This window comes from Tyto alba, unplaced genomic scaffold (genome assembly GCF_018691265.1).
Source record: "Tyto alba isolate M040663 unplaced genomic scaffold, T.alba_DEE_v4.0 Super-Scaffold_9, whole genome shotgun sequence".
NCBI lineage: Eukaryota > Metazoa > Chordata > Aves > Strigiformes > Tytonidae > Tyto > Tyto alba.
The window spans coordinates 41,946,622-41,972,411 of record NW_024881330.1 but is presented as its reverse complement, the minus strand read 5'-3'; the positions used below and the strand labels follow the sequence as shown (position 1 = coordinate 41,972,411).

At 39.2% G+C, this 25,790-nt stretch overlaps 2 protein-coding genes across 4 annotated transcripts in view; one reads left to right on the top strand and one right to left on the bottom strand.

The window, feature by feature from the left end:
* PLAG1 (PLAG1 zinc finger) overlaps positions 1-13,986 on the bottom strand; it is a 52,733-nt gene extending 38,747 nt beyond the window's left edge. For both annotated transcript variants that reach the window (XM_042786293.1, XM_042786294.1), the window contains exon 1: positions 13,780-13,986. The gene's annotated coding sequence lies outside the window, so the exon portion shown is untranslated. The remainder of the gene's footprint in view (positions 1-13,779) is intronic.
* A 125-nt stretch (positions 13,987-14,111) lies between these two features.
* On the top strand, positions 14,112-25,589 carry CHCHD7 (coiled-coil-helix-coiled-coil-helix domain containing 7). 2 transcript variants are annotated; one of them, XR_004407257.2, is made up of 5 exons: positions 14,112-14,329; positions 17,214-17,291; positions 17,856-17,954; positions 18,045-18,143; positions 18,784-18,881. XR_004407257.2 is itself a non-coding variant. In XM_032994402.2 (4 exons), the coding sequence occupies exons 2-4, from the start codon at positions 17,238-17,240 to the stop codon at positions 18,883-18,885; spliced, it is 255 nt and encodes an 84-aa protein (XP_032850293.2). In that variant the 5' UTR covers positions 14,122-14,329; positions 17,214-17,237; the 3' UTR covers positions 18,886-25,589. The 2 variants fall into 2 exon arrangements, 1 of the variants encoding a protein (XP_032850293.2); XM_032994402.2 differs by lacking the exon at positions 18,045-18,143 and having other exon boundaries at positions 14,122-14,329; positions 18,784-25,589.
* Positions 25,590-25,790: the final 201 nt, after the last annotated feature.

The window sequence follows — 25,790 nt, the reverse complement described above, 5'->3', positions numbered from 1 at the left end:
GTTTAAATGTAGGTAACTTCACCTAATTGTTCTATGAAAATCCAGCCCTGGAAAAATGAAGAACTCTCTCTGCCAGGACAATTCAGTCTACAGCTTTGGAAGAAAACACTTTACAACAATTCCTTCCTTACCAGAATTTTAAACTGTGACTGTTTGGACCACCATGTTATACAACAGTCTATTTAAAAACAATTTACATCAAGACTGGCATGCAGCACTTTGGTCTACTGATAAGTAAAACTCTTTGTTGAAGATACTTTATTAACATAATCTGCAGGGACTATGTAGGAAGTACTATCACATACAAACAGTACACAGCCTTACAGCAAGGCACTGTGAGGATAATATTTGGATTGTCACTGCATCTTCAGTGTAGGCCCTATGATGTTTCATTTTACTTTGTATAACATGCTATCTTCTTTCCCATATTCTCCCTGTGTCTCATTATGGCACTGTTCTTTGCAGATGGTTGCATATGGAAGTGATCAACAACACAACGTATTATGCTCTGGTCATACATGTTCACAGACTACCAGCGTAACAAAAGCTCCATAGAATCATACCTCAAGGTACAGGGCTAATGCCACCAAACCTGAGGAGTCTTTTGGATTATATGAAACACACTTCTCCAGTTCAAAAATATACTGGCCCAAATTGCAAAAGGTGTTTTAGTGTGCCTAAAGAAGAAAGTAGTGTGCCAAACCATACCTATCAGTTTTAAGTATGGCCAAGTTTGCCGTAAAATGGTCTTTACAGACTTCTTGACAGTAGGAAATCATAGTAGACAGTGGCCCAACTCACCAGTCGAGCAGCAGCACATTTTCAAGTTAAATACTCTGTCAGATAACATTCAATAGAGCTCCGTAACTAGCCGGAGTATCAAGTAGTAACAACTAACTAAACTTTTCACTCATGTTATGCCATTCTGAATTAGCATTTGTAAAAATAAATGAAAATGGTAATTTCTAAACTGTTTCAGCAAACTTTACGCTGTAATTCAACTAAGTACAAGCAAATTCCTTAGATTGGTATTTAACACCTAAAAAATTCTAGTCACTGATGTACACAGTGGAAGTCGATCTACAGTCAAATTTCAGACTGACACACACATATCTACTGTTCTTACAAGTCACATCTAAGATTCCTGAAGTCAAAAGGTAATGCAGGACTATATTTTTCTGTTGTGTTTTTTGCACTTCACAGAATTTTCTGCCAAGTCGGTATTGCTGTTTCCCACGTTTGTGTGACTCTTTACACGGCAACAGTATACAATTACAAAAACTGGTTGAGGAAAATACAACTTCAGAAAACAAAGTGGCAGAGGAACATGGTGCAAGATTAGCAATTGAAACTACTAATCCAGATGAATCTCAGAGTATCCAATCCAGCTGGCATAAATTCTCCTTCTCCTTGACCCTCTCTTTCCCATAATCAGAATAGCATTCCACTCAGGTATTTGGCTATCACAACATAATATTCTACATCCAAATTAGGAACTGCTACCCCCCTCACACTGAGAAAAGGTTTTTGCATATGCTACTTTTAATCAACAATTTGTCTTGAATAACCAGAATGCCTTAAAGCAGGCCAAACCATGCTGACATATAAAACAATTCTTGGAAAAAGGGCTGCAAATTGATAATGCACATATGATGCATTCTATTAAAGAAGCCTCTCTCCTTAAGAATTCAAGTTTATGTGTCTATTTCTGTGATAAGCTGAAACCTTTCAGATGGACTCTAGTAAGAGGTAGCTGCCTGCAATAAAAACATTGCCTACAGAATGATGTATGATGGCTTAGTGGATTAGCATGTTAAAAGCATAATCTCTTTTGACACAGCTATTTTTAAGCAGTCTTAAAAAAAAAAAAAAAAAGTATAAAATGTTAATTCTGTTTTCCAGTAAACATAACTTTTGATCTGCTGAGACAGAGGTGTTATGCACAACAATCACAGCAGGAGTACAATGCTATTTGTGTTTGTTTGGAAGAAAAAGCATAAGCACAATTCCATGCAAATAGAAGAAAAAAAAAAAAACAAAACAAAAAACAACACACAGCAGAATTCAATTAAAGGCAAATACACGAGAGGGAAATGGTAATTCTGACAAAACAAAACACTTGTTTTCCCAGGTACAATTCATGTTACTAGAAAGTCAACTCCAAAGCCATGTAATGTTTACATTCAGGTTTTATAATATACACTTCCAACACTGGACTAAAATACTGTGTGATCTAAGTCAGTACCATAACGCTTTTCCATATATTGCTTTTAATTCTGAATTCAAACCCACAAACTCACTAACCTTAGAAAGCACTTTATCATGCACTATCTGAATGTAGTAGCAGAGCTTTGTGTTTGTACAGCTCCCAGAAATAATCATGTCAGGGTTCTGAAAACCTGTGCATGTCTAGGTACCTCAACTTTTTGCCTCAAAAAAAAAGTTATGGATGTACATGGACACAATGTTTTGTTTTGTTTTGGTTTTTTTTCGCTTTGATCAAACTCTGATGGTTTTGTTACTGAAAATATAATTCTTCTAAATGTACCTTATGTATTATTTTAATAAATATATTAATATAACACACATTCCCTTACTGAGAGATCCAAGCTATGACTGAATGAATCTTCCACAACATCTAAGTATTATTTACTTGCTTGAAAAATATCATCAGAGTATAGTAGTTATTTTTCTTTGCTTTCAAGACAGTTAAATGTTTTTCCAAGATCTATAGTAAAAGAATTTTTGTCCTTTTCAAACACTCTTCACTTCATATGTGATTCCATTAATTGCCCTTTCAAGTTGACAGACTTGTAAAAATCATTCTGAAGTGTCCATTTCTGATACTGTAGGAAAAAAATGAAAACGTCAGTAAGTGAAGGAAGGATCTTACTCCAAATAATTAATTTATTTGTAAAAGCCAGAGTAAAGCAGTTCCCTATTCATATTGAAGAAAGAGATCAATCCTTCACTGCAGGTCTGCTCCTTCCACATTCAGGACATTGCAGTTCCATCATTAAGCAGCAGCCCCTGCTGAGAAGCACATGACTCTACTGTTCCATGATGTACCTTCAATGACCACCAGTTTCCAAATGATGCTAAAAAAATATTGAGTTTAACCTATTAAAAAAAAAAAAAAACAAAACAAAAACCTAACAGCTTGACTCTTGACAACCTGAAAGATCACCCCTTTTCACGCATGCCACCTGAAACAATCTCAAATGCATGTTACAGTTAAAAAAAAAAAAAAGAGATGGGCAAATACCAGTCACTCCCTGAGAATTATTTCAACTTTAATATCAACCCCTCATTCTGACACAGACTTAAAATGTCAGAATTACAGACTATACAGTTACCACTGTACATTTACTAATGACCCACCTAGAATTTGATAGATGGAAATAATGATATTTGGAAAGCATTAAGCAGAGGCTGAATATCTTGAAGGTCACAGTGTAAAGAATGGTCAGCATCCAACTGGATTTTAATAAGCTTTGCCAGAGGAACCTGCGACACTCATTTTTATTGACTGTTCAATTTAATTTGTTTTGATTTATAGCAAAGCACTGTTGAAGAGGCCAAGGAAACTTTCAAATAATCTGATCAAGATCAGACAGGAAACAAGTATCCCTCTCTTCCATCTACAAATTCTGTAGTTCAGGCCATTTAATATCTTTGCCAGCCACTGCAACATACTCAAAAAGTTTCAAGAAACAGACTTCCTAAACAACTGATGAATGCTACAAGTGGAGGGGAAAAGAAAAAATAAATTTTTATCTCCACATACCCAGTCTAAAAGTACCCAAAAGCAAGAAGACAGAATACTTACTCTTCAGGCCTGAGCTCTGCCATGCACAGGGGGGAGTATACGTATTTTTGACTACATACTCTCTCAGATGTACCCCCAAACACAAAATCACATAATGAATTTAAGTAACAGTTCATTCTTAAGAGGGGTACAAATACATTATGATCTCAATCCACTAGACTTCTTAACCTTCCTACAAGGGCCTAAGTTACAAAAAAGATGGAGAGATAGATAGATAGATAGATAGATAGATAGATAGATAGATAGATAGATAGATAGATAGATAGATAGATAGATAGATAGATAGACAGACAGACAGACAATCTTCAGAGCACTGTTGGCAGCAAGTGATGACAAATTTTTACATATGTTTCAGAAGGAAGAATTAACAAATCAGTTAAACTCTGTCTTCTTCAAACTATAAGTCTTACTATCTCAAAAAAACAAATGTGACTGAAGTACTACTTCACATAATTACAGAGCAGTTGCAACATGACAGTAAACTTCTGCCTGCCTTTAAGCTTTTTTATTAAACTACCTTCATAAAACCTTTATGATAAAACTACCACCAAATATCAAACTACCTCCTTTGTGATAAAAGTCGGATGCTTAACAGAAAGGATTATTTGACCTTCAACCACAGTTTAATAACTCAAACTATGACAGGAGTAGGGGAGGTTTAGGGCATCCAGGAAGTCTCTGAGGGTTTGCTCAGAGTTGAGAGACTTTCTGTGGCTTGATTCCTGATGAAAACTGGAACAAACAGCACAATACTTAAGGACTTATTCAGACTAAATCTTTAGGGAATTCAATCTGCCTGATGAAGAACTGTGGAGTTCATCTCAAGATAACTGAATATATTATCAGCTTCGACGTTGCAACATTACTGTGTGACTGAAACCACAAATTTATTGGATTTAAATATTTTGAGAGACTTAGGGGCAGTGATTTAAGTCATCGGAGCTCCTTCCTGACCACACCTCCCTTTTCACTCAAGGCTTAAAGAAAGATCCAGTCTGCTTCTACGTTCAATATTTTTATTAGTCAAACTACAGAAAAATAGAAAATATTAATACTTATTCAACCTCCCCAGACTAAAGCACCTTTCTACTCCAACCAAATGAACGAGTAATCAGTGCAGTTAAAAACTGTTTAAATGCACTTTCCTTTCAGTACAAATATTGAAGTATAATGAAGAGTAAGAAGTTTGTTTTACATGATGCATAGATAAAAACTACTAGAAACAGAAATGTATTACTCAAGATGGACTTAACTTACTTGTTCTCAAATATTCTGAAGTGCTCAAGTTTTCAAAGGTAAAATAATGTTATACTACGGGGGAAGCCTCTAAACCCAGGGTTTTTTCCAAGAAACTTACGTCATAGTTTATAATTTCTGAAAGTGTAATCTAGATTTCTGTTTGCCTTCTACAGCAATTGATGCTAGGAGCATGTTTGAGGATTTTTTAATGAGAAATAGTGATACCACTTATTTGATTAACGCTACAAGGCTGCAAAACCTGACATCTTTTCCTCATAGGCTAGTTTAACATTTATCCAACCAGGCGCTATTCTCATCAACCAAATACCACTGATTAAGTTTCCCATATTACTCTACACTCAAGTTTTACACTTGCAGCATCATCAGCACAAGTTAATTTCACAGGACTCCCCAGCAAAATTTTTGTAGTACAGAAATTATCAATATCAACACTTAATGGGATACAAATTCATTTTGAGGGAACAGAAGAGTTTTAAGTAAGGGAAAAAACTCTTGGGTTCAGAAAAGCGTATATCCCAAAGAAAAGGATACACTCATTCAGCCAAGACAAAAACTCTTTAAAATTACAACTGGGAAAACATTACATTTTACAAGTAATGAGAAATTAAATGAGTTTGATATAAATATTTCATATATACTTTTTAAAGCAATTTCAACACATATTAAAAACAGCCTGGATAATTAGGATAATTAACATATTATGATTCTCAGTTAACTTTTTAAGTAACAAATAATGTAACTTTGTTGTTTAGGAATAGAGCTGATTTCATTGTACTGGTATGCTTATAACTGTACTTAAACACCATTTAAAATAGCATGTAGCAACACCATCCTTTGACAGATGCAATAATATTTTTATTACTTTTTCTGAAACTGATTAAAATATAGCCATAAGCTATACGTTTGTGCCGGGGTATAATTAGAAGTGGTTTAGTCTAAACACAATCCCAGTATTCAAAAGAATTAAAGAAAACTGTCAAGTCACAGAGGAAGAAAAAAAATCTACAGATTCAAATTAACTGGCATTTACTGCAATCAGCTATGTCTAAGATCTTCTCTAAGCTATGTGGTTCACCATTTCCTAGTGCCCTCAATGAAACAAATTATGCATGTATTGACCACAATAACTTCTAGTGAACAAAATAAGCTTGAACAATGTCTATGTTTAGCTTTTAAACAGAGCACAAAATCCTGACAGGATTTTACATTTGTTTTATTGTAGTTTAATACTCACTCTTACAGTATTTGTGAGGGGAAGAGCACCAGTAACTGATAACAGGTAGCTAACACCATAGATTTACACCTTTGTAGTGTATCATCTTATGAAAATGCAAGAACAGCTGTATGCAATTCCTACTTTTACATATTTATATTGTATCTATATTTCCATGTGATAAATACAGTATTATTATTATTAAGCCTTGCATGTAGGCAGCTGTAATAAATGCACCATTAGTATAAATTAAAATTCCACACGTGACAGTAATAGTTTGAAGAAACTTAACATTTTCAAGCTTGTAAATGTTTTATTACTAATTATACAGGCTTGATTGAAATTTAAGAGTAAGCTGCCAGAATCTCTCTTTCTGCCTTTTCTTCAAAAAGGTCTCTTTTTTTTTTTAAAAAAAAAAAAAAAAAAAATCAATAATCCTGTATCACAACTGATTCAAAAGACATGACATTCTCCCTAAACAGCCAGATGTTTCCTTAAAATGTGTGTGTGTGTGTTACCTATATTACATATAAACGTAACAATCATGATAAATACATATCCCACACAATAAACAGTTTTATTAGAAGTGACAAGTACTTGGGACAGTAAAATCTGATTTGCATACACAGGGTCTTTCTGCTGTTCAAACAATTAGTGTAATGAGATCTCATTAATTCAGAATCAGATGATTTTCAGGGCTTTTTAGAGAACTCATGCACTAGTAAATCTGATACCCTGTAGTATACAAATACATACTCAATAAATGAAGAGGGACAGTAAGCTTTCTGACATTCTCCTTGATTTTGATTGCTTGGCAATTCATAGTAAATGTGCATAAGAAAATCAAACATCTACAACTTATTTCATAGGAAATACTTCAGATTTGACAGTCTCCAAAGTGTAATGTGACCCACAACCATAAAGAAAAGCTTTTAGGATAAAAGTTAGTGATACACAGTGTCAGGATAACAGGTAAGTTACCTGCACAATACGTAAGGTCTATGTGCAATCTGCACAGTTAAATGATATAAAATAAAGTATTATTTACAGCAATATGGAAGAGATTATTATTAGTTATCCTAACTTCAGTAATAAAAACAACTTTAACAAATAATTCCCTTTAAACACTTTCTAATCTGATTTCTAGGGATATTCTCCTTTGAGAGAGGAATTTAGCACATTAAGTGCAAAAGAAGATTATAGCAATTCAGTTTACTGTAACAGACACTTTTTGCATTTTTCCAAGTTCCTTTACATAGCTATTTCTTAACTGCATCTGAGGGCAACTCTAAGTTTTACTTTCCTGGTTCCCACTTGACTTCTCAAAGCTGATTTGAGCTATTTGACTTTGGAGTCTTGAGTTACTATTCTGTGTGTTATTGCCACACTTGTCTACATTCATTTGTTTTATCTATCTCACTTTTTGGTTTTATACTAGTTCAGCCTTGTTTGTTTTGTTTTGTTTTTCTGTTTCCTTTCCTTTCAACAAATAAAATAAAACTGTGCACATTGGGCCACATTCTACTCTCTTCATGCTCCCTTATAAGTTTATCAAAACCACAAGGGTTGGGCATGCGTAAAATAGCCCATCACTCTGGTCACGTATTTTAACGTACTTGACAAGGTATCTCTACACTCTGCACAGACAGTGAACGAGGAAAGGGACAGAAGTTATTACAAAGAGGGCTATAATAAAAAATTATTTATTCCTCCAACATAAGAATAACTATATAAGCTTTCCCACTCTTCACTGTCAAGCATGTACTTATGCAGTCATCTCAAAACCCTGCTATGTGCAGTGGTTAATTTTAATGCCATGATCCTACAGTAATCGTTTACAAGACATGCAGCGTCCATTTAAATATTAACTATTTTAATATATCCTATGAGAAGGCCCCATCCTTTATAACTGTTATCACCTAGATATTTTTAAAAGCATATTATATCTTGTAAAAAATTTAAAACACCCCTCGTTCTATTCTTTTTTGCTAACTTCTCCTTCTAAGATGAGACAGTAACAGGTGAACACTGACACTGAAGCAGACAAAAAATACTTTAACAAACCAATCTAAATAAAAGTAAAACTGAACTTGCAGTAATGGTGACCACTTATGTTCAATACTAGGTTTTCATAACTTGCGTACTATTAGAATTTTTTGCATTTGATGTTTGGTGGACAGCTGTTCATTTAAAATGCATAAGTAACTGCAATCTATTTGATTTCAGATAAGGGGTCACTATATTCCTTGAAAAATTAAAAATAAAATATAGGCAGCTGTATAAGTGATTATACTGAGAGTTAATCAATGTTTTGCATTCAAGTTACAAGTCTGAACAATTTAAAAATCAATATAAATTTAATTAAATTCCAGATGTGATTTTTTTGATTAGCAGGAAAAATACACCACTCCCTACTATCAAAATGCTCAGATAAATATAAACAAAAATATCCCCTACACTTCAGAAATTTAAACATTTTACATTTGATCAATACAAAATGTTACTCTGTTCTAATATTTGAATTATTTTTTAAATAGTTTTTTAAGGCTACCTAAACATTTGGTAATTGGTTAAAGATGCTTAACAGTTCAGTGGATAGATACTGCACATCTCTCTTGAAAGCAATTCTAGCTCAATCCTCTATTTGGAGAATGTCTCCTCGAAAGCAAATGCTCTATCACTTCTGTGGTGGTGGCTGCTAGCTCCTTTTAACTCTACACTGATTTGAGAATGGTCTAATTGCTCTAACATATTTCACATTTTCCAGAACATCTCCCCTTGGTAAACAGATAAACTTGTACAAGAACCCTCCCAAAAGGTATTTGCTGACAAAAACTGGTTTTAAATATATAAGAGGTTATAGACACAAAATTTTAAAAAAGGTATGTTTTACACTCTGAGGTAAAGCATCTCTTTTAACAAAATAACCTTGAACAGTTGCAAACAGTAGTTTCTTTAGAACATGAGCAGTGCCCTCTTTAACCCATTAATTTTAAAACACATGCACTACCCTGAATGGAGGAGACTTAAGGGCACCATTTTGACTGACTAGCTGCAGAGATGGACGACCATTAGAAGTGGCTGCACTTTGTATGCTGTGCCTTTTGGAATTACACAAACTTTAGAATTTTCTTAATTTAAATCTCAAAGTTCTACATTGGGAAACTAATTTTTCAGGATAATTGATAAATTAAAGGTACATACCAAGAGACACACTTGAACTAAGCATTTAAGAAAAGTTGAATGCATGTCAATTTAGATTCCTGTATTTGCTGTACTGTTGTAGAATACTGTAGTTATTAACTTTTAAAAACTATTGAACAGCATTGATAAGAATCTAAGAAAGATTTAAAAACGGTTACAGCTCCCCAGTTTACCTACAAAAAGTAGAGTAACTTTACCAACAACAGCCCATAGTATTTGTTTCCTCAGGTGTTTTAATTTTAGAAATTTTTTAAAAAACCCATACAGACTCATGTATAGAATCAGAACAACATACAATAGAGAAGATTGTCTTAACTCCTAGAAGTAATGAAGCTTTGAAAACAATTCTAAACAACATTTATCTTCTGCTATTATTATCACCATCTGGATTATACCTTAAAATTAAACCCAGTTTAGAAGAGTATCAAATTCTGAGAGAACACCCTTTCCTCTTCCTCCTCCCTATGCCCTGAATTTTGTACTCTGGTTGGATACGTTGAATTTACTTTGTGATACATAACTGTAAGTTAAGAAGGATACTCCACAATATGTGCTTTTTCATGTTGTTATTGCCAGTGCCTGTGCCTATTTTCAGCATTACAATATTAATGATTTAGAAGCTCTTAATTAGGTAAAAATGTAATAATACATTAAACACTTCACACCAATGGTCACAGACACAGTATTTGAAGAGTTCTTAAATACTGTTCTCAGTATGATAAACTAGTTTATTACAGTTAGCTCTGCACTTCTAGTACTATCTGTCTACACTGGTACATTAAAAACACCAACACATGGCACACTGCTATTAATTTATCAAATTTCTATGCATTTCAGGATAATGTTGCTTCAGGTATTAAATAGACCAGTGTAAGAAATATTTTGAAGTTAACTTTGAAGTATAAATTCTTGCTAAATATAAAAGGGATCTCTAAACCATAAAAGAGAGTTTTGGAAAAATGTTCAAATTCATTCCTTTATACAAACTGATTAATCTTTCTTCCTTAATGAGCTTTTTTTTTTTTTTTGCTTTTTTTTTTTTTTTTTTCTCTAGCCTAAGAGTAGTTAATGTGATTTAATTTTCACAACTGTGAGTCACTGGAAAACTTTAAGATTTCTTCCAAAATCTCTAACCACAAGACTGTCCTAGTCAACAACTACTATACAACAGCTTCTTTGGTCACACTGGCAGAAAAGGTACAGATCATTTGCAAACACATGCTATTCAACACAGAGGGCTATCACAACTGATACTCAACTTCCACAAGTTCAAAGAAAACATTTGCTGAAGTAGCCTCCCTACAAGTTCAGTACTTCATCTTCCTCCTTGAGAACCACATACCTATATTCAATTTTTAATCTAGAATTAAATAGAAAGACTACACAAACAAGGCACATGTAGAGGGAACATCATAACTCCTCATAAAGGTATCAAATTGCCATGTTAAGAGGCAATGCTGATTTTTTTTAATAGGATATTTCACTGAAAATTAAAATATACAGGAGATAATAGAGACAAGCAGAGCATTTCACATCATCACAGTTAAGCATTTACAAGTTAAAAATTAAGAAAAAAACTGTATCAGCCAGAATCCATGCTAAAAGCATGCATGCACGCACACATGCACACATATACATGAAACTAGACCGCAGTTAGGATGATTTTTCTTTTTTTAAACAAAGCCAGAGGCAATTCTTCCAAGTGATGTTATAATTACACAGCTAAGGTGTACTTGTAAAAAGCCCCTATTTTGGCCAATTGAAACCTACAGTTATTCTCACTATTTTCAAAACCTTTGGGGATTCTTCAGAAGATTTAAGTATAGAACAAGCTCTACAATACTTTTCAACAAGTTCAGGTGTTGCCAACAAAACTGGACTTATTCAAAGTACAAATAATGCACTTCACAACTTCTACAAAATGTCTGTGAAATTGCCCTATGCACACAGGTCTCCTCCCAGGGAACTCATAGCTAGCGGAACAGCACTAGGTTTTAATATTAAACAACCTGAGACTATTTAATTTCTGCAACACCCATTCCAGAAAACGCTCTCCAGAACACAGCATTTTAATTAACACACCAAGAAAACTCCCCTCAAGACCTGCTACACACAAAAGAATTGCTTTGATCCAAACGAATCTGCACGTTTCCCCCTATTATCCTGCCTTAATTTATCAGACCAGGGACGATTTGATAACTTTCCCCTAAAAAAAAAAACAAAAACAACGAACCCTCCCTCTGCTAGAGCCAGAGGTGCTGCAGAGGTGATGATAACCCCAGGAAAAGAGAAGCTGTCTCTTTAAAATGCCCTGCTATGTCCCTGATCCCACGTGGAACCAACATCAGCAGCACTTTCGCATTAACTTCAATGTGAGGCGAGATGAGGCATCATTATTTTATATAAATAAAACGAGGAGGCTGCAGAATACATTCTTTGTAGGAGACAAACAGGTGAACTGAACGTGCCAGGGAAATCAGCAATCACCCGCAGGAGAGGTGCCCTGCCCCTGAGCCATCTCTGCTTTCCCTATGGAGCATTACCTCAACCCCACACTACTCTGAAATATCCAGTTTAAATAGAGGAGGGAGACACCAGGAAAACTTGAAATTCAAAGGCAACGAAAATGCACTTTATAAACCGGAAAGGTTTACTCTTTGCCTCACACATCCTAATTAGATCAGGAAAGTGACACTACAAAGGCATTACATTCCGGTCCGAAAAAAAAAAAAAAAAAAAAAAAAAAAAAAAAAAAAAGGAAAGAAAAAAAATAAAAAAAGACAGAGGAAAAGAAAGGAGCCCCCATCTCCCAAACCCCCCCCAACATACCAAAAAGCATTAAAAAAAGGAAGTTATAAAGCAGCACATACAGCATTTATCTTATCTAGGATCACTCCACATTACCCCCAAGTTATGCACTTTCTGCACTATCATCTCCCCCTACCTCTCTCTCCTGAAAGGGATTTTCACGTTTTCTCATTGTCGGTGGCGAGTTATAAGAGGCTTTTGCCTTTCCAAAGAATTCATCAACAAAAAAAAAAATAATAAATATTAACTCCTTGCTCCCTGAAACCTTAAAACGGTCTCGGGAAGACACGGGTTTTATTCTGTTACCTTGAGGAAGAAAAGGGGGAGCAGCCCCGATTTTTAGGTATTTTTTGGCATTTTTTTCTGATTTTTATTTTGTTATATGCCTCAGTTCTCCCTCCATTTTGGTTGTTTATGATACTGACAACAAGCTGTCCCTGCTCTCTCTCTCTCTCTCTCCGGATTTCTCCTGCTTTCAGTTAGCAAACCCCCCTCCCCAATGCAACACGACTCAGCACTTACTTGGGTTCACACTTTTCTCTAAACACACACCGATGGGGAAGGGAAAAGCTTCTGGGCCACTCGGAAGGGGAGAGCAGGCAAATTCGTTTCTTTATTACGAAAAAAAAAACTTTTGTCCAAAAAACGACGGGAAAGGGGGGTCGAGTCCCCCAAAGTCACTCCGGATCCCCCCAAAGAGGCAGCCGCCAGGTCCGGGGGACACCCCACGGGTAGCCGGGTCCACGGGGGAAATTTCTGTGCAAAATTCGGCCGGTTTGAGGCGGGGGGCGAATTTATATTAATTTTTTCCCTCATTTTTCGGCACCGCGGTCTCTAATGTCTTCCGCTCCCTCTCGCCGCTTTCGCCGCTGTCACTGCATTCACAGCACAGGCTCCGGAGAGGCGAGGAGGGGAGGGGGCGGCCGCGCAGCTCCCGCTCCTGCCCCTGCCCCGCGCCGCGGCCCCGGCCCCGGCCCCGGCCCGCCGCGGGGGTCGGCGGCGGGCACCCCGCGCCCTCCTGCCGTCCCCCGGGCAGACCGCCGCCTCGCCCGCGAACCAACGGAGCGCCGCGGGGAGGGAGGGAGGGAGGGGAGGAGTGGAGGAAACTCCTGAGAGAGGTTTTTCTGAAAATCATCTCTTTCTCCCTCCGAGGGAGGGGAAGGGAAAGAGGGGGGGGGGGGGGAGGAACGGGGGGGGGGGGCGGGGGGGGGGGCACCGCTCGCCTCGCCTCCCCTCCCCTGCTTTTCCCCTCCGGGGGGGGGGGGGGGTCCGACGCGGGGTGGTGGGGGGCTGCGGGAGATGGGGGGAGAGGGCTGGAAGGGAGGGATGGTTAACACAAACTTTTCCTCACTGCTCGCCGCTCCTCTCCCCCCTCCTTCTCCTCCTCCCCCTTCATAATTTAAATAACCCTGATATTTCCCTGCTAAACCCCGGCGCCTACCCCCCAAACCCGCAGCAGACTCACCGCGGGAGCCTCAGCATCCCCTCTGCGCCCCGTTTCCACCCTTTACAGTGTTCTCCGATTTTTCTGTAATTTTTTCCCCATATTTCGGGCTGGACGCGGCGGGCCTGGAAATTGTTTGCTTTCCCGTCTTTCCAGCAGCCATTGTAGTGTATGCGCTGCGGTGCAGCCCAGCCTGCCGCACACGCCGCGCCCACACCGCCCGCCGCCCACACGCACCGCGGGTTGGACGCCTCCCCCAGTCAGTCAGGGCCGCGGCCGCGCCCCGCCGCCGGCGCCTGCGGCCCGCGCCGCCCGCCCCGTTGGTGGAAGGAGGCGCCGCTCAAGGCCGGGGCGGGCCCGCCACCGCCGCCATTGGCGGCCCGGCACTGCCACTCAGCGCCGCCGGGGCGTGGGCGGCGGCGGCGCTGGGCCGGGGGGAGCCGCGAGGCCGGGAGCGGGGTAGGCTGCGCCCGTACTTAAGCGGGCTGCCCGAGCCGCTGACGTCTTTCGAATTGGAGACGGGCTGCCCCCCTCCCGCCGCGGGCGCCCGCGGACACAGCCGGGGACGGAGGTGAGTGCCGCCGCCTCCGCCGCGCCGCGCTGCCCGGGCGCCGCTTCTCCTTTCCCCGCCGCTGGGAGGGGAGGGGAGGGGGGTGGGACGACGCACGGAAAGCTCCGCTCGTCCTTCGCCGCCTGCGGGGCGAGCCCTGCCCGGGCTGGGGAGCGGCGCGGCGGCAGCTGCTGCTGAGGGGGGAGGCTGCGCGCGCGCGCGGGGCGGCCGCCGTTGGGGCGCCCGGCCGTTACCCGCGCGAGGCGGGGAGCGCGCCCCCCCCCCCCCCCCCCGTCCTTACCGGTGAGGGGCGGCGGGGGCCGGGTGGTTGGGCGCCCGGCGTCTTCCCGGCGATGGCCGGCCCCGCGGCGGCCCGCCCGCCCCTCTGCACCTGACTTGCCCCGCAAGCCCCTCTTGCGAGGGCTTGAGGTGGGCGAGGCATCTCCGCGGTGCCGAGCGCCCGACCCCGCCGGCTGCCTCCTCCCGCCCCCGGCTCGTCCCGCTGTGATAGCGGTGCAAGCTGTGGGAGTTTTATCCGGCCTGCCCTCCAGGGTTGAAGGTTTCTTAAGCCGGTCTGTATCGCAGCATAATTAGCCACTTTGTATGTACGTATCTATGCATTTAAAACAACCCAAACGCTTTGCAACGGAAGGGAGCCCGTAGAAAAATGGCCTGGTGGTTTATGAACAGAAAAAGCCCCAGGGTTAAAGAGTGCTAGCAACAAATGTATTTCTCTGTGCTACAGTTCGCAACTGTTAATGTGTTAAAGTGTAATTAAGAACTGCGGAAGAGACAAGCCTTTGGTTGTGGTTGGGCTCGGACCTCTAATCTGAAAGCAGGAAGGGAAGCCTGTGCATGTGCAAAAGCTGGGGGGGAAAGTTTGCTTCCTGCCCAACTGCTCATTCAATCGCACAGCAGCATTTTGGTGTGACCTGCCCGCCCTTCTAGCTGATAATGTTTCAAATCCTGAAGTGCTTCAGAGAGGGGAAGAGAGGAACGCGTGCAGGCGCTGTCAAACCTTTTTGGTAGTACTAAGTATGGTTAAGCATTTGCCTACTCTGAACTAAGCAGCTTCATGAGAACCTGAACTGCCTGTTTATTAAGTACGTATTTAATGTATTGTGTGCATTGTTCCTTAAACTGGGCACGGTTGCAGACTCTGGTAGCGTAATCAAACCGAAAATGTTAATTGCAGTTTGTGTAATGAACGCCGATGATGACACCTCCTACGACTCATGAATACTCTTTCAGGGAGTAAGGCTGAAGCCAGTCTAATACCGTACACCTTGAGGCATGTCTGCTTAGGTGGTACTTACACCTCTAGTATCAATGAAACACAGAGCTATAACAGGCACAAACCTCTAAAAACATTGTGTCTGTGGTACTGACTTAAATGAGGCATTGCGATAGGCTGCTTTTGTTTTCTTTTACTCCCCCCTCCCCCCTTCCTTGAAGTCTGGGATGTTGCTATATGTTCTACAGGCTTGTGTTTCCATTTGAGTTGGAAGCGCCTGCTCAGAAATCCCCTTGCACCCACAAAAAAAGCAAATGTTTGCCTAGCTTGTAAAGTTACCTTAAACACTGGATAGTTCTCAAAGGAAAGTGGAAGGGTTTCCCGATGCTGTTCTTTAAAAGGCCCGTTTGCAGAAAACGTTCATGTCAAATGCAAAAAAGACACCAAGCACCGGGAGAGCGTACTTGTGCAGGATGTAAAATCTATGGCTTATTCAGCTAGAACAGCTTACTCTTACCCAAAGAGCCACCTTCATCTAAAACATCCTTTGAGCTACTAAGTAGTATTTGATTTTTGTTCACTGATAGAGAGCAAAACTGGCTTTTTACTGCGAAGTTGCAGTTATCAGTCTCTAACATGAACAGAGAAGGATTTAAGTTTAGAATTAGCAGCAATGTTTTTAGGAAAAAAAACAAAACAGCCGACAAGATCAAGCAAGGATGTTCTTTCACAGAACATCTTTCCCCCCCTTCATCAGCTGTACTTCAGTTTGATGAAAGGAGCTCTCTCTTCCGCAGTCCTGTGTTTCTGCTTGCATTGGCTCAAACAGTCATCTGGCCAACATTAATATATTTTTGGTTATATTTAATATTTGTTTGGAACAAATACCTGCATAGCCATATGTGTGGCAGAGGCAATGTACGGGAAGTTATAAAGAGAATGAGGGTCTGCTGTTTGTCTTGATGTCATCATCTTGGATCAGTGTAGGTTCTTGGCACTGAGCTCTGTGTGTCTCAAGTTTGCAGTTCCTAGAGTCAGTGTCAAACTACAAAACTGGTGAAAAATGTGATTCAAGTTGTCACACACGGTGTAAGGGGGGTCTGGTCCATCCTTGTAGTGAAACCATTTCTTCCTCTGTGAAATACCTGATACAGCAATGCACTTGTTGCACCAGGAAAAGCTCAGTGAAGGTACAGATGTGATCCAGCGAAGGAGTAGGCACAATTCTGGAAAAGTTTGCTTGTACATTTCTCCCCCACACTATTTGAAGTGTCTACAGTGTGTTGGCTGTGAATAGCTTCTGTGGAGCTGTTTCTCCTAGATGTGTTCACTTCCTCAACAATGTGACAAGCAGGTATGAGAGTCACTGCGGTGGCTTTATTCTCTGCAGGAATTTATCAGGGAGTAAACAGTCTCAGTGACAGGCTAAACTTGCCCGAGTCTGAGTTGTCTTGCTGTTAGTGCTTTTTGAAGTAACATTTTTGCAGAAGTTTTGTGGTGCTGTTTGTGTTTTTGTTTTTATGTTTGGGTTTTTTTTTTTTTTTTTTTTTTTTTTTAAGACAACCCAACTGTATACGTTACTGGAAGACCTTTATTACATGCTGAAGTTCAGACTTACTCCTGAGTTACTAATCAAAGTAGATACTTAACTTGTTTCTTTTCTGTTTCTAGCCAAGATACGAGTGTCTGTCTAGAATGCCCAGGCATGCACAGCAGCTTAGAGACCCTGATATAAATCCATGTGTAGCGGTAAGATGATCAACTTGGGATTTCTGTTTGTATGTTTCAATGCAAAATAATGTAATTTCTAGAGGATTTTTTTATGGATAACACCCTTCCATTGGTGTTTTGCATAAAGTTTCTTAAAGAGTCTGAAGATGGGAAAAGCTGAAAATCATCCATTATAGTAAATGTGAAATAGTGAGTAATTCCTCATAAATAAGACTAATACAACTGATAGCAATCTCTTCAATGTTTTGTCCTTAAAACCAGAGCCTGAAATCCTGGTTAGACAAGCTTGGTTGATTCTTAAAAGTCTTTTGAGGGTTATAACAAGCATCTTTGTAAACAACTATTCTGTGAACTCTCTCCTTCCTATTTAAAGGGTACAAATGTCTGTTATCTCTAAATGAAGTCATTGTTTGGAATTACTGATTATCCTTTGTGATAGATGTTCCTTTGCTCTCTTTGATAATATTCTTTCATCTGAGAAGCTGCCTCCTATCTTCGTAGGTATTCTGGGATTTGTTAGAATTTTTAGATGCTGAGTACAGTAACTTCCCCCGGCTCTGAAATATGTTTTCCCTATTAAAGGAAACAGATGCCTCTAGAAAATGTATGGATGACAACAACTATAACAAGGATATGTGTACTGCTTATTTTTTGAAGTACAAAAGCTGTAGAAAGTTCTGGGTAAGCACAGTAGATTTTCTAAAATTTTATTCCATACTTTGCTTCAAGTACATTACTTCTGACACACTCACTGTTTTCTGAACTCTTCAGATTTTAGCTAGTGCTGTCTGCTGCTGGTTTTAGGGTGACTTGCAGATCCAGGTAGTCTCAGTACGTGTTACTGGAAGACTTAAGCAGATGCACAACAAGGTACTTCATTTGGTTCTCCTAAGTTTACCCTCTAAGATTGGTGTCAGTGCTCTTGTAGTACCTGATATGTTTCCCTCTGAATTTGAGTCAGATGTTTTTAGTAATAAGTTCTGTTTTAAATGGATATTGTGAAAAAATTTTGAAGTAGGAGAAGTTCATCTCTTTTTCCATTGTTTTGGGTCATATTTACTTTAAGAGAAAGCTTAGGAAGAGTTCATTCTTATTTGGTGGTGTCCTTATTTCCTTTTCTCTTATGATAGAGAAGTATAATGAGGAATTACATGTAGTTAAACTGTTCTCTGCTATTTTCTTTCCTTATGCCAGTAAAGAGTCTTTTAGCTTAGCTTTTAAGTACTTGCACAAACTAGCAAAAAACTATTTACAGACAATTGCACATTAGTCTGACGCAGCGTAATGGCAATACCGTAACTTCACTGTCTTCTGAAGCAGCAAGGTAAACTAACAGATATATTCAAGTAAATACTAGTACATTTAGTTAACAGCTAATCAGACTTAGAGTATCTGGATCTTGATATATAAAGAGCACTTCTATTAAATAATCTTATTCATTCAGAGCTCAGAGGCAGAGACTTCTGAGAAAGAAATCTGTGTTCTCATGGTCACTTTCTTCTGTTTTCAGCATGACATTATGATGCAGAGGAAAAGAAGTGGTGTAAAACCAGAGATGCCCTCAGCAGAAGAGAGAAAGAAAATGTTGGAAACAATGGAGAAGCCCTACTGACTAGAAACTTGCATTGATTGACTGTTTTCACTGTATATATGAAAACTTAGCAGCAAGTTGCCCTTTTATGAACTGGACTTTACGGTTGCCTTGGATTAAAATAAGTTCTTAAATTTTGAAATGTGTAAGCTTTCTAAGATAGAACTTCTTGGTTTTATTCATATTCCCTGTCATGGCAACTTGGTCTCTCACTGGAAGACATGGCTATCAACACAACTTATGTCTAGACACTTCAGAACTAGAAACTAACTTGCTGTGAAATGCTAAGTAGAAAATGAATGGGACTCACAGAAAGTCTGTTTGAAAAGTCGGGGCTGGTGACTGTTGCAGTGCAGTTGTAAGGGTGGAGCAGGTTGGGAGACTGATGTGTGCAACATGTTTCTTGTATCCAGCTATTCTGCCTAATAGTATGGATTTATCATGTGTGATCTTATCACTGTTCACATGAGCTGTGTTCTGCGTCCCTGCTTTAAATAAGACTGTTCATGAACTAAAATCCCAAAGCTTGTCATTCGGTCTGCCACTGCACTCATTGGTGACAGCAGAAGCTTGCAATAAATCAGATCTGCAAGCTTCACTTGTTACAAGGTTAGAGAGGTTGATGAAGATAGAACTGGACTCCTTAGGTCTGAACTGAGTGGTACCTTCTGTGGATAGTAAATAGATACTTTGCTGGTGGGGAGGCGGGGTGGGGACGAACTTGTAACCATGTAAACATATACTCTGAGTGACATGGCAGGTTTAACTATAGTACATCTATCTAAGACTGGACAGCTGAAGCCCTGGGTTTGGAAATGCTTACTCATACAAGACTACAAAGCTCAGTTTGAACAGGTACCCTGATCTTAAGTAAGATTGATTCCTTAACTAAACTGAACAACTAGTAAGCATAAATGGGTTGCCGTCTAGTGGAAACACTGTTTTCTTACATCTAGTACCTTCTGGTGTCCTGGCTTAAAAGCTTGCACCCTGTGGTAAAACAGAAAAACCACTGTCATGAGCTCAAGTTCCATGTGAAATCCTTTAGGACTTACTGTGATCAAGTTGGCAGAACTCTGGCTGACCTCATGGAGGATAGTGTAAAAGTGTTGTGTCTCTATTTAGACTGTTTTGGAAAGACTTCATGGCTTCCTGTTTCTCCTTCTGTCTGGCTTGTCTTGTTTCTTTCCACTGGAGGCCTATTTCTATGCTTAGTGGGATTTTTATGCTGTTTCCAGCTTCCCCCTTGTTATTTGACCTGACTAGTAACTAATGGAGATCTGCTTTTCCTCTTCCTCTTCTTTCTATCTGTTCTCCTTGTGCAAATGAGTTTTGAAATTAATTGATCGTACCCTTTCTGTTATTAGAATGAGTGTGTTACCCTATGCCTTTTGAGTATGCAATTCTCTGAGCATAGCTGTGCAGCCTGCAAGCCATGTCACAAGTTTTCTAGTCAGTTCTGGCAAGGGAAATAGCCTTTCTTCGATCAAGATCAGCAGATTCTTGATTTTAAATTACTTTCTCTGCACTTAAAATTAAAACTTTGGCTCTTTTTTTTTGTGTGTGGAACAGAGAAGAACCTTTCATTACAGATTTAAAGGCTCTTTCTTGCCCACAGCCTCCTTGTCATCTTCTTCCAATGCCTTCCTACATAACCAGTCTTTTTTTTTCTTCCCCTCCCCATTTGGCACCAATTCTTTTTTTACCAATTTGAGCATTTTGGTCTGTTCTCCTTCCAAATTTTTTCTAGTAGCGTTGTTCTGTCTCTGATCTAACGATGTAGTCCTGTCATGACTTTCTAACACAGGTCCTCTTGTAGGTCTTGTGTTCTCTGTTGTCCCTGTCTTAGTGAGAGGAATATTCCTTGCTTTCATTAGTCAAACTTAGCCATAATACTTTAATGGCCATGCTTCTATTTGACCTTCCTGTTCATCTGGGGTTTTGGAGGAGCTGATTGACCCCTTTCCCTTAGGGCTGTGTCTCTCTGGACTCTTCTGGTTCTGCTGCCTTGCTTGTCTAAGGGCACCTTCTCTCGCACTTGGCACAAGTTTGTCATTTGGCACCTCTGCTGTATCTTTGGGCATGTTCTTTGCTTCTGTGGCTTTAGCTACTATTCTAGTGCTTGCTGTTTTCCTGTTGCTGCGCTCTGATGTTCCAGGCTTACATTAAAATCTACTGCAGGTCTTAGTTCTAGGAAAGAAAAACAGCATCTTCTCGTGATGTGATTATGCTGATTCTTCCTTGCATAAGCTCAAATTCCTTAAAGTCATTTATATTAGGTTTTCCTTTCAAGTTTTCTTTGAGTGTGGAAATGCCCTTTCTCCTAGGTTAATTGTTACATTTACATTTTTTTTTTTTTCTGCTGATGCTTGGAAAATTTCCACTGTTTTTGTTTTCTTTTAAAGGATGACTAACTTATTTTTAGATTTTAATAGGTACCATGCACTACTTTGTAGAGCGTTTGCAAGGAACTAGTACTGGACTTCAGAAAGTCAGAAAAGGCGATGCATTTTCTGCTTTCAAGTATCGGTGCAAGAATGTGGGCTCCCAGGACAGGCTAAGGCACATGTAATGCAAGAACTGTATTCTAATATTAGACTTCCTAATCGTCAGTGGACACACATGGTAAGCTCTCTGTGGGTGTTACGACACAATTGAGTTTAGTGAAGAACTGAGGGCAGTTTAAGCAGTGACCTTGTAGATTTATTTCAGGTGATCAGTCACAGGTTGTAGACAATGTCATTTATTAATTTATTCTCATTGTATATGTTTCATAGTTACTGTTAAATAACACAATGTTATGAAAAATCTTGTCAAAGCAAGAAGGTTTCTTCCTCATGTCCTAATGCTTCTCAAAAGTGATCTTAGTTCAGTCTGAGTTTTCATCATTTTTCCCCCTCACTGGAGGTTGCTGTTCTTGCTTTCGCTACTGAAGCTCAAGAGTGGTAAGTTATGATAGCTAAAACATAGGTTCTTATGTATGAAATGTTTGAGTTTTTTCCATTAATTTTTGTAGTGCAATTAACTGTCTTTGGTTGTGAGCCAAAGATAATGTTCTTTTCCTCATACCTGAGAGCTTATATTCCACACTTCACTGAAGCGCTGAGGTAAGCTGTAGCCTGCCAGTCTTACTGGGCAGAAGTAAACTGGGCTGAATTCTTAGTTTTGCTAAAGCACACTCTTGTGTACTAACCCAGAAAACATAACACAGTGGATCAATATAATTAATTCAGAAGCAGGGAAAAGACCTGGGGGTTCCTTTTTTTTGTTGTTGTTTAATAGGTGTAATTTTTCATTTTGCTTGTGGTACAAGGACCAAATCTGGATAGTGGCATTAATGTTTGGATTTTTTTTTTGTTTGACAGCTGGATGGTGCTGTTGCACAACAGACTGTATGAAAACAGAATCGCTCCACCCACTACTGGCTTTTTCGAGCTTTTTTAGCCTCTTCCCACCGAGATAGCAGAATTCTTGCAGGAGTAGGGAAGATTGGTGCTGTCTCTACACTATGAACAGAAGAGAAGGATGTGTAAATCACTACTGGAAAATAAGTTTCTGTGCAGCCTGAGAAACTTTGGAATATGGTCCTTGAAAGAGTATTTTTCACTGTGGTCATTTGGTCACAGCTGAGCACTGAGCAGCAGCTGCAGGTTCTCTGCCAGGCCCATGTGAATGTCCAGACTCCCATCTGCACGTTTTACCATCTTACCTTTCCCATTACTTTATAGTGCAAGGCCTTTGTATGTTTGGCTCGGGAAGTTTGCTGCTGCCACAATTGGGATGAGAGTGTGCTCTCAAAAGTGTTGAAGTCTTCTAGCTCTACAGTCCCGAAAATTTCTTTAGGTTTAATAGCTGAAACTTTGAAAGGCAGGGTGTTGCATGCTGCAGCCCTTGGGTCTGTTTTGTGGTCTTCTAATAAAACCTTTGCACTCGTGTGAACAAGGGCATGCATATAGGGGAGGTTTCCCTAAAACTCCTGCAGAATAGATGGGATGAATTTAGAGTATAGAATGTTACTCTGCTGTAATGCTTAACTTCTACTAAGTGTCTGCATCTTTAATGTCTGTCTCCCAAAATAGCTATGAAAAAAAAGTAATGGTAGTATGAAAAAAGTTTGGATAAATAGTACACTCTTGCAGACTTGTATTCTCTTGCAAGAATTTGAGGCAACTGGAGGCAGTAGTTCTGTAAGTATTAAAGTAGTAAAAAGCGTACTATTTCAGAGTTTTTTTAATTTTTGTTGCAGCCTATTTGATAGGAAAAATGTAAGAGGTGGGTCATTAAAATAAAACCTTAGTATGTTTTTTTTTTACATATGATACCACGTATGTAGTAACTAAGAAACATCAGATATTGAATAAGTAATTTCCATCCTTTAGGTTTCTACCCTGATGCCTCCTATATCAAAATTATTTTTCTGAGAATTTTCAGTTTTCAGGCCCTCAATGTAACAATCCTCAAATGACACGTGACTTACTTCCCTTTTGACAATTGAGCCGCTAAACTGAATGCAGCTAACTTGAAATTCCTTTGCAACTTGCCTGTGTCTCCCTTCAGTATCCCTTTCAATAAGTTCAGCCTCTTGTTTTCTTCACACTGATGCTATATTCTGCCCTGTGGACACTTCTATTACATTATTTTTTTGATTTTTATTCCTCAGGTATAGTACTGATTCATCTCCTGGTTTTGATCAATTACTCTGCTTTCCACCCTGTTGTGTAATTTTGTGATCACCATCCATACCTGAGGTTCAAAGTTCATCTCGGAGGTTTCATTCTACAATTCTATCCTCCCTAATTGGCTTGTGCTTAGTTCTCTTTCAGAAGATAATTTTCATTAGCTCTGGCTGGAATGCTTCCCTGCCCATATATGCATTATACAACTGATTTTTGTTTTTCCCCAAGTGTCTTTTTTACAACACTATCTTTCCCTTCAACCCAAAAATGTACTTCTGTAGCTAATTCCCTGTGATTAAAAAAAAAAAGGCTACTCTAGCAGCAAACATGCATATCTATATAAAATGCTAATTAGGTAGCTAGTGAAATAATCTCCCTTATTTTCTAAATTCTGCTAGCCTGTTCTCAAAGTTTTTCAGGTTCACTTCTATGGTGGTGCATCATGTTTAATTCAGGCTGTCAGCTCCTTGAGCAGCAACCTGCCACTTCTTATTAGTCTGTAAAATGCTGTACACAGCTGTGGCACTGGAGAAACAGTAAAAATCGTACTGAAATAGGTTAGGCTGAGAGCTCCAACAGATTTTCATGTCTTTCTGATACTGAAGTAACATGGCAGATGGCCTAATTATTATTAGCAGTTCCTTCCCTAGCAAATCTCTTCTGAGAAGAGACATGAGGACCATTTAGTATGAAACACTCCCACAGACAGCATCAGAAATTCCTTCATGATAGAATATCTAACAAAATCAGACAAGTTGCATGGCATGGCTCTTCCATCAATAGGACCAAGGTTTCTTTTGGTGGTATTTTTGTAAAGCTAATAAAATTTTAATTGTCAAGCTAGGCATACATTTAATTTTTTTTCCAAGAACATACTTTTAAAATTAATTTTGATAATTGTTTCCTATATCTAGGCTTTTTCTCTTTTTGCTTGCTAAATTGTGATATTTGCATTAACTTGTAGATCCTTTATACCCTGAGGGGTTATTAATATTCAGTCTCCCTATTTCAGGGGCTGCATGAGTGTTCTGAGGTATTCAATTTGAGTGGGTTCTGGCTAGACCCCCATCCCCATGCTATTTAAATCAATCTGGAGCTATTCAACAACATGCTATTGTTGTGGTTTTTTAGTTTTTTTGTTTTGGTTTGGTTTTGTTTTTTAAACTCAAACATTAATTGTTGGTGAATTAGGTTTTGCATTACATTGCAGTATTCTTCCAATCATTGCTCTCCAAGTCCCACTACCCTTGGGCTATCCACTACCTCTTTACCCATTTTGCTTTGATAAACAGCTGTGCATTGCAATTCCTTCCTCATGTTTAAGTGACTTCAGCAGAACACAGACTTGAAACAAAAATGAAAATTGCTCAGTCTCTGTGATTTTCTTTAACAGTTTCACTTTCAAAACCATCTTGCTTCCCCTCTCTTTTTCATATTTCTTCAGGGTCACATCAGTGAGTGCAAGCTATGAGCCACCCTTTGAAGCTGCTATGTAACAAACATTTTCTGTTAATGCCAAACTCTCATCCTATGTTGAAAACGTTTTTACCCTTCTATGGTAAACATTACTGCAAATATGGCCTCCTGATTTAGTTTTCTCTCTGTACTGTATATTTTGTTCTGTACAATATATTTTATTCTCTTCTAGCAAAGAGGTGGTCTTGTGTCTAACATCTTCAGTGGAATAGAAATGCATGCATCTTTGACTACCTGTTCTTTATCTCTCACTGCTCAGTGTTCTAAATTTACACCTTCTCCAATATACTTTGTATTTTTTTTACTACAGGATTTTTGAATGCAGCCTTTGCTTTTAAAGGTGGTGTTAAATCCCTGTACTTCAGGACCTTAGCTATGCCATATTTATGTTTTGTTTTGGTTTTTTTTAACACTTCATGTGACTGTTTCCTGGCACAAAATTGGTCCTTTGTGCCAGGGAATATCAATGTTGTCCATTGCCCTGTAAAATCAATCACCCTCAGTCATTGCAAAACACCATTTCATGTGTGCTGTGGATAAGTAGATTTAAAATAAAGAGTAACAAAACAAAAAGTGCAACCCTCTCTTTAAATTTACTGGAAGGGATGAAAATAAGGTTTCTTTAAACCTAAAAGCAGCTGAATATGAATGCTGGATGATGTTAAAAATAGCTGCAAATTACACAGTTTGGGAACTGTATGGATCAGGGCTCAGATTTTTGTTGTATATGCATATGACAAAATTGAATTAGTCAAATATCAGTGTTCTGTGTAT

What these genes read in the sequence shown, in the direction of transcription:
- CHCHD7 (XM_032994402.2), top strand. Translation starts at nt 17,238, where the DNA reads ATGCCCAGGCATGCACAGCAGCTTAGAGACCCTGATATAAATCCATGT. An exon ending in ATATAAATCCATGTGTAGCG is followed by an intron (nt 17,292 to 17,855) that starts GTAAGATGATCA and finishes TCCCTATTAAAG; the next exon opens with GAAACAGATGCCTCTAGAAA. An exon ending in AAAGCTGTAGAAAGTTCTGG is followed by an intron (nt 17,955 to 18,783) that starts GTAAGCACAGTA and finishes TTCTGTTTTCAG; the next exon opens with CATGACATTATGATGCAGAG.